The 13,123-nt window shown below is 49.1% G+C and overlaps 1 protein-coding gene across 3 annotated transcripts in view; it reads left to right on the top strand.

The window, feature by feature from the left end:
- Positions 1-13,123, top strand: part of prd1 (pruning defect 1) — a 133,589-nt gene that overhangs the window by 35,640 nt on the left and 84,826 nt on the right. For 2 of the 3 annotated variants that reach the window (XM_045760030.2, XM_069317016.1), the window contains exons 5-6: positions 472-555; positions 7,086-7,624. In XM_045760030.2, the coding sequence (XP_045615986.2) occupies positions 472-555; positions 7,086-7,624 (623 nt within the window). The remainder of the gene's footprint in view (positions 1-471; positions 556-7,085; positions 7,625-13,123) is intronic. The other variant, XM_045760038.2, reaches the window with a different exon arrangement.

Below are 13,123 nucleotides of genomic sequence, written 5' to 3'. Positions count from 1 at the left end.
CTTTTGTTTATGAATTTTTTTTATACATTTAGCCGTGTACTTAGTGATGAATTAAAACATTGCAGAACGGGTTCTTATTGGCTTAAATGTAAATTTCGGTGACAAATATCATTCATTAAATTTATAGCATAATTTGCATGAGCTCATTGCTTGATTTAATTGTTGGTTTGGCATGGAAACTCCTCCAAGATAATAACTGGGGCTACACTTGTCTTGTATATTTATCACGGTCATTTTATTACACAAAACCATAAGCTATATGATGGGGTTCAGGACTGAATATTAAGTCTAATCAAAGTAACACGAGGTGTAAGTGTATGTGCATGCATATATGGCACAACTAGTTTGCTCAATGGTAAGTATCTTGTGGACATCTTGCATTTATCAGGTGGAGGGATGGTATATGTCTCTTATTGGGGGAGGGAGGCCTGCATCTTGAGTGTTTCTAGCAGTTTAATTGGTTTCTTTCAGCATTCCATTGAGAGAGACGAGCCCGTCTCTCTCGCCAGGTGTGATGACATGGATACAGCTATTGAAATTGAACACATCCCAAAGGTAGTTCTACAGTTTAGCTTAATTATTTTCTTATCAACTTTGTCAGTTACTGTTGATATGCTTTTGTACAGTAAGTTTCTGAAAATATTTGAGAAAAGGAAGCTTTACTAGCCAAATACCTTATGCATGCTTGATTCCCCAACTTCGATAAGAGCTTTAGTTATGAGACAAGACATCAACATTTAAAGGCTGGTTAGCTGGTTCTGTAACTTCTTATTTTTGTGACGATTGTCTTCCGACATTTTTTATTGGAGCCCATGATATTAAATCTTCTTTTTAACTAAAGCTCTCATTGAATTGGTGGTTGTGGTGGGGGCTTTTGGATTTTGTTATTGTTGACATTCATTTTACCTTTTTTCACTTCTTTTTGTAGGGTTCTTGGGTTTAGCATGTTAGGTAATTACCTAAGTGTAGTTACAGGATGAGAGCTACGCTCGTGGTGTCCCGTCTTCCCAGCATTCTTTGTCATATAACGCTTTGAAACTAACTAAAAGGTTACTGTCTGTGCTAAGATTTAATATTAACACATATTTGATATCTTGAAAGCAGATTAATAAATATTTCACTATATGGTTTTACTAAGGTCTGGTCACATTTAGTGCATTTGTTCTTATTGTTTCCAGCATGTTTCAAGCAGTTGACAGTGGAAAGAATTATGATATATTCCTTGACTTTATCAAAGCTATTAATATTGTTCCTCATGCAAGACTCAATAGAAAGGTAGAGGACCATGATATTGGGGGGAAGGGGGGTGGGGAGAGCTTATACTAAATTGGAGAAGGGCTTGGTCATATCAAAGGTAACAGGGTTAGCATAAGTGGAGGTAAGTCTGAATGTGAAACCATTGCCAGTGGAGTACTCCAAGGGTCTATTACCACTGTAATAGCCACTGTGACAGGCAAGAAACATTGAACTACAGGCCAGTTTCCCAACTTGTATACAATGAAAGTGGATGGAGAAGATCGTGTGGAAAAAGCTTGTAGAACATCTGGATAGTAGTAGTTTTGTAACACACCACCAGCATGAATTCAGATATGGCAAATCATGCCTCACAGGTTTAATAGAATTCTATGACTAGGCGACAAAAATTAGGCAAGAAAGAAAAGGGTGGGCAGACTGCATTTTCTTACTGTCAAAAAGCCTTTGATACAGTACCCCATAAGAGGCTGTTAAAAAAGTTGGAGAAACAGGCAAGAATAAAAGGCAAGTTGCTCAAATGGGTAAGTGAGTATCTAAGCAACAGGAAACATTGAGTAACTTTGAGGAGGGAGATCTCAGAGTTGTGAGATGTCACCAGCAAAGTCCCACAGGGCTCTGTTCTTGGATCCATCCTGTTTATGATACATGTAAAGGATCTTCTAGAAGGTATAGACTCATTCCTCTCAATGTTTGCTAATGTAAAAATTGAGAAAAATCAAGACAGAAGAAAATAGAGACTATATATTATGACCTGGACAAATTGGAGTCAAGTTTGAAGTCAAGGCGGAGTCAAGGCACCCAGAAAGGTAAGCGCCCCAAAACAAACCCCCTATTCTGGTGAAAACAGTGCTAAAAAGAGCCGAATGAGTGGACAGAACTCCCCCAAATGAAAACAAGTTAACTAGCATGATGTTACCATGTTGCTGCGCCACTGTCTATGCAACCCCCCCTTCCTAGGAGGGAATAGGGGGAGCCCCAGACATTCGCGCTGGCTACCCACCCTTCAGTTCTTGGCTGATGTGACACTGGCAAGTTTGTGTACCTCTGGCTTTAGAAAATTGTTTCAGTTCTGTGCCTTGTGATGTGGTGCTGTCTCTACAGTCATTGTGCGAGCCAGGAGTAATTTCTTCAGTACTTGGGCTGCATGCGCCTAGGGTTTCCTTCCATATGTGCCCTGTAAATACTGCCCTTGGGGCTTAGCGCCATCTTCCGCAAGTCGCCTTGGAATCTACCTCTGCTGTGTCTTTTGCTGCTCGGTGATTGACCGCCCTTGGAGTCAGCTGGGGTTTGTGTGTTCCCCCGTTTGTCTCGGGTAGGTGGTAGATTTTGTCACTGGTAGGCGCGCAGAGTACTGTGCTGCTAGTTATCACCTCTTATATCGGCCGGCTCTGTTCCGCCTGGGTACGTTGTCCTCTTGCGGGGTTTTTCTTTTTCTTTTTGTTTAACTGCCTGGTGGGGGGGTCTACCACTTGGTTGGTCATACCCTATTGTTACTTGGTGGTCCTCCGCTAGGCCCCCTGCGAGTGCGAGGGTTCAGCTTTAGCAGTTTGCTTGGTAGTTTTGGGCACTGGCTAGCAGTTCCCTGGGCTTCCCTTAGTGGAATACCACGACAAAGGGCCCTGGGGAAACCCCACGGTGGCTCTGTGGTTTGATGGATGTGACCTCTGGGTCCCCTCTCGCGTTATGCGAGTCAGAAGGTTGCTCTGTCCCCTTATCTCAGGGTTAACAATCACCGGTTGTGCCTCCACCATGCTGCCTGTAGGGTCGGTGATACTTTTGACCCGGAGTCATGCGAGTTTTGTTGCTTGCACTACTCCAGTTCACCCACTCTACTAATGATCATATGCAGATGCAGGCAGTTTTGGCCTTGCATGCTAAATTCAGGTTGCTGCAAGGCGAGAGGTTGGTTACTTCCCCGGGTGCCCCGAGACTGCCTCGCTTTGGCTATAGGGACCCGGGCTTTGGGATGTTAATCGCCTCGGCTCTGGTTCCGTCAGCATCCCCTAGTCCTTCCCCCTTATGTTATGAGTACTGGTCCTTCCCCCCTTGCTTTCGGCCCCAAAGCGTCTGAGGGTTTTGGAGTCAGAGCAAGGTTTAGTTGGTATTGAGACTGGCAGTTTGAGGAGTCCCCTTCCGGGGTGGCGGCCTAGGCATTTGAGCCTGGTCCTCCAGCCGAAGCTTCAGGGTCTGACCAGTGGGGCCCCCTTCGTTCCTACCTTTTATTTAGAGGCGGGGGGTTTGGAGGACAGCTCAGCCTCGGGTCCTTGGGGTGAGGTTCCTAGCACGGGGGAGAGATCGACTTGGGGGCATTGGGTCCCGTTGGAACCTTCTTGGGTTCTTGTATCCTCGGAGCGAGGCTTGGTGTTAAAAGGAGTGGGGTTCTATTATTCTCCCTCCTCGTACGAATTGGATTTGGCGTCTTCCCTTCCTTGACTGCGAGGCCATCGGGATAGATGCCTTCAGGCAGGACTGGTCAAGGTGGGATTACTGTACCTTTCCCCCGGGTTCAGCTGTTGCTCCAGGTCCTGGCTCACTTGGAGACTTACCTGGGAAGAGTTGTCCTTCTGGCTCCTTGGTGGCTGGCCCAGCCTTGGTTTCAGGTGCTGCTTGCTCAGTGTCCGAACCCGAGGGTTTTTCCGTGGCTCTGCCTCTTTCAACAGATCGGTCCAGCCCGGTACGTGGCTGGTTCGCTCTTATCCTCGAGTCTTCGTGTCTGGTCATTTTAACTTGTGTCAATCATCATTTGTATGGTGCGCAGGTGGCTTCGTTGGTCTCCCACCTGCGAGCTTCATCATGGTGGCAGTATGAAGTTTCCTGGTGGTCCTTCCGTTATTGCCTATCTCTGGGTAGGTGTACTTCAGTCTCTGATAGGGTTGTTTTGTCCTTTCTTTTGTGGTTGTTCCAGGACCGTCATCTTATGCTGAATACTGTTGCCTCGTATCGTGCGGTGCTGGCCGAGCCTCTGCAGCTTGCTTCTGTATTGATGTTACTTCTGCTCCGTTCCGCAAGCTGTCTCATGCGTTGTTTCACCTCTGGCCTGCTCATGCACCTCCCAAGTTGTCCTGGTCGTTAGACCGGGTGCTTTCTTTTCTCTCCCCTCGGTTTCTGGTGGCCCCTTTGGTTCAGGCTTGTTTTTTTAAGGCTCTTTTTTTTTTTTTTTTTTCCTGTTGGCATTGGCCTCTGGGGGTCGGGTTGGGAGCTTCATGCTCTCCTCCGGCACAGGGGGTTTCTGCTCTTTTTGGTCCTGGTGGTAGGTTTATTTGTTTGCAGACATCTTTTCAGGAGAAGAATGAGTCTGCTGCTTTCTGGAGGGGTCCTTGGGTTGTTGATGCTTGGTTGGTCATGCTGAGGGGTGCGTCATGTGTTATATCCGGTTACGGCTCGCCGCCATTATCTGCGCACCATGACTTCGGTGGCTACGGCTCACTGCCATTATCTGCGCACCATGACTTCGGTGGCCGGGAATGTTCTTTGGGTGGACCCGGTTTCCCTTCTTCCCTGTTACAGGGGGCGGGTCTTCCAAGTTGTCATCAGTTCTAGCCAGCCTACAGTCTATCCTCGTGCCCATGACGTTCGTAAGTTTGCTGCCTTGCCTGCCATCTTCGGTAACATGTCTTGGGTTGACATTCGGGCATAGGGTTTTTTTGAGGTCAAATAGGGTCCTGGCCGCTTTCTACCTTGTCCTCGTAGGGCCTGTGTTGCATTGGGTCGGCTGTTGCAGCCAGTTGTCTCAACTTTGAGTTGAGGAGCGAGGGCCGACCGCCTCCCGGGTAAGTCCCCGTCTTTTTTTTGTCTTTGGGTAGTTAGCTCCGGGAAGCCAACGGGGCTCAACTCAGAAAACCAGCGTTGAATGTAATGAAGTGCATTTTCTGGGCGACACCCCAAGGCTCCCCAGTAACCCTCCCTTCCTCCGGTCAGCAGTTTTTCACATTTTTTATGTCCAGCCTTAAGAACTGAAGGGTGGGTAGCCGGTGTGAAGGTCTGGGGCTTTCCCCTTTCCCCTCTCAGGGAGGGGAGGGAGGTTACCCAGACAACGGTGCGGCAACATGGTGATGTCATGCTAGTTTGCTTCTTTTCATTTGGGGAGTTCCGTCCACTTGTTCAGCTCTTTTTAGCAATGTTTTCACTAGAATAGAGGAGTTTGTTTTGGGGCACTTATTTTTCTGGGTTCCTGACCAGGTCGATGGCAAACATAGAATGCTTCCAACCACAAGGGGATTACTATAGGCCACAGCTCCTTGTGCCTTTCTGAGGGGGGGGGACCAGGTTCTGGCTCGTGGTCCCTGGTAGGCCTATAACTCCTCGCACATTGACTGATGCCAGAAATCTAATATGTCCATATCAGCCTGGATAGCTCCGGGGAGCCTCCGGGTCTCTCTGAAAATGGCGTTTCATTCCATTCAATGCTGGTTTTATTGATAGGGGAAGAGGTCATAATTATGAATGCCATACAGTATATATTTTGTACATATAAAAGTAAGTACCAAGTGCATGAATGTGACTGTATACTACAGTCAGTATTTCTTGCGGACCACGAATATTATACTGTACTTCTTAATTTTTTTAGTGTTGTTCTATAGACAGACATCTTGTAATGATTATTGAGTATTCACTACTTTTGTAACCTTTATTCTCCACGCCTGCATGTACTGGCACATTGACTGGTGGGCCACCTGGGTTATGCTGTCTTTATTTCTCTCTGCCTGTCTCGTTTGTCTGTGTGTCTCTACCTCGCCTCAGGGTCTGTCTCTTGTTTCTCTCTCGACTTTCTCTCTCATCTTTTGGCCCGTCTCTTGTTGCTCAGCCCGTGTCTTGTCTTGTATCTTATCTCCTGCCTCTCGGCCTGTCTTGTCTTTCAGTCTTTTGTCCCTCAAAATGTCTCACCTGTCGGTCTCTCTCTCATTTCTCTTGTCCTGTCTCTTGTCACTCGGCCTGTTTCTTGTCACTCGGCCTGTCTCTTGTCACTCGGCCTGTCTCTTGTCACTCGGCCTGTCTCTTGTCACTCGGCCTGTCTCTTGTCACTCGGCCTGTCTCTTGTCACTCGGCCTGTCTCTTGTCACTCGGGCCTGTCTCTTGTCACTCGGGCCTGTCTCTTGTCACTCGGGCCTGTCTCTTGTCACTCGGCCTGTCTCTTGTCACTCGGCCTGTCTCTTGTCACTCGGCCTGTCTCTTGTCACTCGGGCCTGTCTCTTGTCACTCGGGCCTGTCTCTTGTCACTCGGGCCTGTCTCTTGTCACTCGGGCCTGTCTCTTATCTCCATTGTCACTCTTGTTGATCAGTCCTTGCTCATCTCTTGGTCTGTCACAGCTTTTAATCTCTTGGGCTGTTTCTCATCTCTCGGCACATCTCTCATGTCTCCGTCCGTCTCGTGTCTATCAGCTCATCTCTTGTTCTTTGTCTTGTCTCTCGGCCCGTCTCATCTCTTGGGCCATATCTTGCCTCTCAGCCCCTCTCTCTCTCCTCCCAGCTTGTCTTGCCTCTTGGTCCATCTTGGCATTCTGCCCCATCTCTGTTCTCTTTGTCTGTCTCTTGGCCCATCCCGATTCTCATGTCGGCTTGTTTCTCGTCTCTCGACCTATCTCGCTTCTCTCGGCCTTGTCTCAGATCTCTCAGCCTGTCTCATGTCTCCCAGCCAGTCTCAAGTGTCTGTCTCGTATTTCTTCCCCAACTTCCCACGCATCAGCCAGATTTTTATGAGATAACCATTTTCTTGAGACTATTTAATCTTATCTGATGATTCATACAGATAATGGGTGACAGTTGTAGTTGAATGCTTCTCTGCTCACCACGTAAAGATGTTTACTCAATTAAAGTCTACTTTTCTCAAAAAGGTATCCAGAAAAAAGAGAGGCAGCCGGTCGTCATCAAGAAGCTCATCGCAAGTGTCGTCAGGCGGGACTACACCTGTTGAATCGGACGTCCAGACCACAACTAAGGCTGCTGTAAAGGACCAGCTATTTGTGTGTGCTGCTTCATGTGACCAAAGAGTATCTGGGGAAAATCTTGGTACCATTCCATTTGACTCTAGAACTGGTGTATTCCATGGTGAGAAAATACCAAAGAAAACCTGTGATAATTTTGACAAAGATGTCTACAATATTTCCAAAGATAAAAAGAGTGTAGAAAATAATATAAGATGTAAGGAAAACCAGCTACGAGAAGATGGTAGAGACACGTGCTTACACAAGCAAATCAGTAGATGTGTTGAGACCAAAGACTCTGACAGTAAAGTTACTAAACAGGAGAAAGGGAGTGCGGAAAACGAAAGTGTCGTTATTCACCGTCGTCAGCTGCCAGCGTCTAAGAATAGTGAGAAGAGAGTCTCCTTCACTGATATGACAGATGCAGGACACACAAAACACATTCACAAGTAAGCATTTCAATTGTGGTTAATTTGTGTACTTTTGTAACTAAAATTAAAAAAAAGTTAGATTATTCAAAGTGTGTTATTACCTGTGTGCTTATGGATTGGAAAGACTAGCTCTTATGTCTTTAGTTCCTGTTTAGTATCTTGTTAAATACAGTTTACAATTTCTCATGACTGTCATGTGTGGTATTCTGTGATGGTGGATTGAATTGGTCTTGATCATCTTTACATCTATTAACTATTTGTACAGAAAAACATTGTTTCACGCTTTCACCTACATCCTTATTAATTTCATGTTTGTATCTTTTATGTTGTGACCATCTCTCCATTGTACTGTATCATCATTCCTCTCATATTTATAGATTCACCTCTTTGAACCTGTTAATATAGCTCGAGTATTGTTTTTCAATCAGTCCTATGACAAATCTCCTGGCCTTTTCAGTTTTCTTTCTGGGTCTCATTAGGTGTGGATTCATTGTTGGTCAAACTCAGTCACTGGTCTAGGCCTTAAAGTTAATAATGAACCAACCATCTGGGTGCCTGACCCGGTCGACGGCAGACACGGAATGCTTGTGGAAGTGGAAGAATTATTTTCCAAACTTTGGACACTACACCAAAGGCTTGTACAAAAAAATCTTGTTATAAATGCAATTACATATGCTATAGATTGTACAGCCATCATGGTTGGCTATCAGTAGGGTATTGCAACATATTTCAGTAATTCGGTGTATTGTCTGTCATCAAAATTTGGTTGCCAAATATATTGATGACAGATTACAACATAAACACTCACTCTGGGCCAAGTTATAACTATCTTCCATTGCTTCTTTCTCTCTCTCCTCTCTGTTCTTGTAGACAATGCACCCCTATTGAGCCTTGGCATGAGCTCCAGCAGGTGGTACACAAAGGTAGTGTAGCAGCATCACATTTTGTAGGGTGAGATGATGATGAAGTAAAGTGCTGTCTGTATGGCTGTCTTCTGAGCAAAATACATAATCTTCATCACTCTCAGAATCATGTAAAAGGTGGCATTTACAAGTGTGCTTTCATCCAGTTTTTTTTAATTTCATCATGTGTAAGTGAAAATATCAACAAAGTGCATAAATGGGCTGGAGGCTTTAACCACATATGCCACCCATGGTTGCTATCTTGAAACAACTGGCCTGTAGCCAATGTAACATGCTCACTAATTATTCCAAGATGGCATTGTTTACTGGACCTCTGCAGAAGCAGATGTGAGCACTGTGTACCTGTGGGATTTTCAAATGTTGCATGGTACGTTAACACAACCCTGGTTGTAATGTACACTACTGGTCAGACATCCCTAGTTGTGACACCTGGTTCAATGGGCTAAAGTGAGTTAGGGAAGGAAAGTTTTGGTGTAATGAAATTCTTAGAAAACAAAAAGATAGGCATTGATGCAGCTTGCAGGCTGAATGACAATGATGACATAAAAATTACATAAAAAAATTAGAACATTAAGAATAGTCTGAGAAGCGTGGTGTTAAGAATAAAAGATGACGATGCGAAGAGATGTCAAGTGCAGAGGTGAGTAAATCCCCAAGATTGAGAACATTCTGAGATAATTTATTGGGTGCTCAACCAATGAATGGTGGTTCACTGGTGAAATGTGTATTCAAGAGAATTTTAGAGTCAAAGGAAGAGTTAGACCAGGAAAGAGGTCAGGGGCCATGGTAATTGTCTGTCAGCAGCAGAAGTGAGTGTATTGGATGTGGTTAAGAGATAAGGCTAGGTGAAAGGTGTTTGCAAAGATGGAGTGAATATATTTGTGTATTGTGACTGACAATGATGACCACTGTACAGCTGTCATAAGAATGGTGCTCTTTTGATGAACTGGTATCTTGGGATAATTTCGAGGGCTTTAGTGTCCCCGCGGCCCGGTTCTCGGCCAGGCCTCCACCCCCAGGAAGCAGCCCGTGACAGCTGACTAACACCCAGGTACCTTTTCTGGGGGGAGCCCCTACGGCTCCCTGGAGCTTATCGGGCTAATGTGTGTTATGTTAGACCGGGACATTAGCTATGGAGTTCAGACCTACCAGGGACCAGCGCCAGAACCTGGCCCCTTCAGAGAGGTTTCAGGGAGCAATGGCCCTGGAAAACCCCATATGGTTGGGGGTTTTCCTTATCTGCCATCGACCGGGGTTAGGCACCCAGAAAGGTAGGCGTAACAAAACAAACCCCACATGGTAAAAAACTACAACAAAAACCGAACAGAGAGGTAGAAAACTCCCTACAATCCCAAGGAAAACAATCAAACAATCAATTTACTGCCGCGCCGGTCGTCCGCGCAGCCCTCCCCTCCCCGGGAGGGGGAGGGGGGGGGCCCCGGACCTCACCGCGCCGGCTGCCGTCAGTTCGCAAGCTAGTGTCAACCGGGATAGACGCTTCTCTGGCCTCAAATTCCTTGGCGGTGTTTGCCTCGTGTGGCGTTCTCTGCTGTTGTTGTGGTGTGCGGTGGCCAGGAGTACTTCATCAGTGCCGGGGCTGCATGCGTCTAGGGCTTCCTTCCCTAGGCGCCCTGTGAGTACTGCCCTTGCGTGTCAGGGTTATCTTCTCTGGGGCGTTCGGGAACCGCTCCCGTAGAGGTTTTTGCTGCTCGGCATTTGCCTCGCCCTTGGGGCCAGCTGGGGCTTGGGGCCCTTGTTTGGCCTTGGGTAGGGAGTGGTTTTGTGCTGGTTAGGGCGTCAAGGTGTTGCGCGGCCTGCCACCTAAGCGGCGACCGGTTCCTGTTGCTCTGGGGACGGTGTACTTTTGCGGGGTTTTTCTTTTGTTTTGTTTTTGTTTGCCTGGTGGAGGTGCTGCCTCGTGGGCCCATAGTTCCCCTGGTATTGTTTTGGTGGTCCTCTGCTAGGCCCCCGTGCTTGTACACGTCCCAGGGGTTTTCAGTATTATCATTTACCCGTGTTTTGTTTGGGTTTCTTAACCGGTTAGCAACACCTTGCCCGGGCTTCCCGTAGTTGCTACCCTACGGGCCCTGGAAACCCCTGTCGGGGCTCGGGGACCCATGGAGGCGTCTCCCGAGTTCCAGCCTGCCTTGTGCGGGTTTGAAGGTTGCAGTGTGCCCTTGTCTCAGGGTGACAGTCACCTGTTTTGCCTCCGTCATGCTGCCTGTTGGGTCAATGACACCTTTGACCCGGAGTCTTGCGAGTCCTGTTCTCTGCTTGTGCTCAGGTTTTACTCTGAGGATGTTCCTATTAGAGTACAGGCAGCATCAGCGTTGCATGTTAGATTTAGGTTATTGCAACGCGCTAGGTCGGTTTCCCGCCTGGATGCCCCGAGGCTGCCCCGTTTTGGTTTTAGGGACCCTGACCTGGGGGCGTTGATTGCTATGGCTTTGACTCCTACGCCCTCTGGTCCTTCCCCTGTGGTTCTTCCTGCACCACCCCCCCTGTGTCCGGCTCCGAAACGTATGCAGCTTTCGGCCTTGGCACAGGATTTAGTTGGTGGAGAGACTCGGGCTGCTTCGGGGGCTGCCCCATCCGGGTCGGGGACGGAGGCATTTAAGCCGGTTCCTCCTGCCGAGGCTTCTGGGTCCCACCAGCAGGCCCCCTTGTCTGCCTTTCCCTTGGACTCTACCTTTTCTTCAGGGGTAGAGGGTTTGGAGGACGGCTCTGCCCCGGGTCCCGACGTAAGGGACCCTGGGGCTGGGAGGAGTCGGCCTGGGGGCCTTGGGCCCCCTGTGACCCCGCTTGGGTGCTTCTGCCTTCCCCACGGGGTTTATTGTTGCAGGGGGAGGGGTTTTCTTATCCTCCCTCACTGTATGAGTATGATTTGGGTTCGGCTCCTCCCCGTGTTCGGTTCCGGGCGCCTTTGGGTACCTCGGCTCCGTCTTTACAGGGGTTTGCTACTTCCCGTCTCTCCGCGAAGGTGGCTCGGGAAGCTCTTGCTGCATACCTCTTGCGAGACCCGGGTTATGCCTCCCCAATGGATCCGTCCTCGTTTGAGTTCGGTTCTTCTTCCCGTTTTTGGGTACGTTTGGAGGTTCCGGGGTCTTCCTGGCTAGCAGACTGCCCTTTCTTTTCGTTGGGGGCGTGGCATGGGTTCTGTCGGACCCGCACGCTTGATTGGCGCGAGACTGCTACTTTTATGCAGGTTTACCTGGGGGGCGAGTTTGAGCACCTTAATGCGTGCTTATTCGCTCCTGTGCTTTCTCGGGATGTTGGCCTTTTCCAGCTTCACGTGCAGGTTCCTCAGCTTTCGGCTTCATTGGTTGCGGAGGAGTTGCGCTCCCGTGGGCATTTGGCTTCGGTCTTGCGTTTCTTTTCCCTTCTCGAGCTCTCTTCTGCTTGGCTCGAGGAGGATGTGGGAGCGTTGGCTGAAGGGCCTTCGTCCGGGGCGCTTTCTTCGGCGGCTAGGGCGTCGGCTGCACTGTTGAAGCTCTTTGCGCCCATCCTGAAGGAAGCGGTGTCTCTGTTTTTTGCTTCTCGCCTCGCGTGCCGTCAGGCTGTGCTCGCCCTCTCTTTGGATTCCGCTTGGGCCCTGGCTCTTAGGTTTTCGTCTCCTTTTTGTCCGTTGCTGTTTGCAGAGTCTGCGGTGTCCCAGTTTCTGCATGCGGCTTCGGCTAGTTGTCGTCCTATGGCGGACTTGTTGATTCTCCGGAGCGGTCGTTCTCGGCAGTTTCGGAGGGGTCGTGCCAGGGTTTCGGTTTCCGCTGGTCGAGGTGGGCCTTTGGTGCCGGTTTCTGAGCCGTTGTTCCCTTTGGGGCCAGCGTCGTCTGGGCGGCGCAGTGTTCGCCCTGTTCGACGGTTGGGTTCTCGTGCGGGGCGTCGGCAGTTTCGCGGTTTGCCCCGTTGACGGGGCGATGGGGGGGAGGCTCGCTCTGTTTGCCCACGCTTGGTCCCACGATTTGTGGGCCTTTTCGGTCGTGTCATCCGGCCTGCGGTGGCGTTGGGCGACTCGTCCTCCTTTGGGGGGTTCGGGGCTAACAGGGCAGGTCTCTTCTCCTGCGCTTCGTCAAGTCATCTTGGAGTGGGTGCGCTTGGGCGTGGTCGAACCGACTACGTCCCTCAGGTGGGTTTCCCGCCTGTTTCCAGTGCCGAAACGGGACTGTGCGGATCTGAGGTTCATTCTGGACTTGTCCCGTCTGAACCCCTGGATTCCTTGCCCCTCCTTTCGGATGACTACTGTCTCAGGTCCGGCTTCTGTTGGAGCCGGGTGCCTGGATGGTGTCCCTGGACCTAAAGGACGCGTATTGGCACGTTCCTATTCATCCAGGGTTCAGGGACTGGTTAGGCTTCGTGGTAGGGCGTCACGCTTACCGTTTTCGATGCCTACCTTTTGGCCTGAATCTGGCACCTCGCGTTTTCACGCGTCTGACCCGAGTTGTGGTGACCCGTCTGCGTCTTCTAGGGATTCGGGTTTTGGCCTACCTCGACGACTGGCTGGTGTGGGCTCCCAGTCGGTCAGCTTGTCTGCTCGCCAGGGATTTGGTTCTTTCCCAGCTCGCCAGGTTCGGGTTCCTGGTGAACTGGAGGAAGTCCC

Source organism: Procambarus clarkii, chromosome 86 (assembly GCF_040958095.1).
Source record: "Procambarus clarkii isolate CNS0578487 chromosome 86, FALCON_Pclarkii_2.0, whole genome shotgun sequence".
Taxonomy (NCBI): Eukaryota; Metazoa; Arthropoda; class Malacostraca; order Decapoda; family Cambaridae; genus Procambarus; species Procambarus clarkii.
The sequence above is the reverse complement of the archived record's forward strand: the minus strand, read 5'-3'. Positions and strand labels throughout refer to the sequence as shown.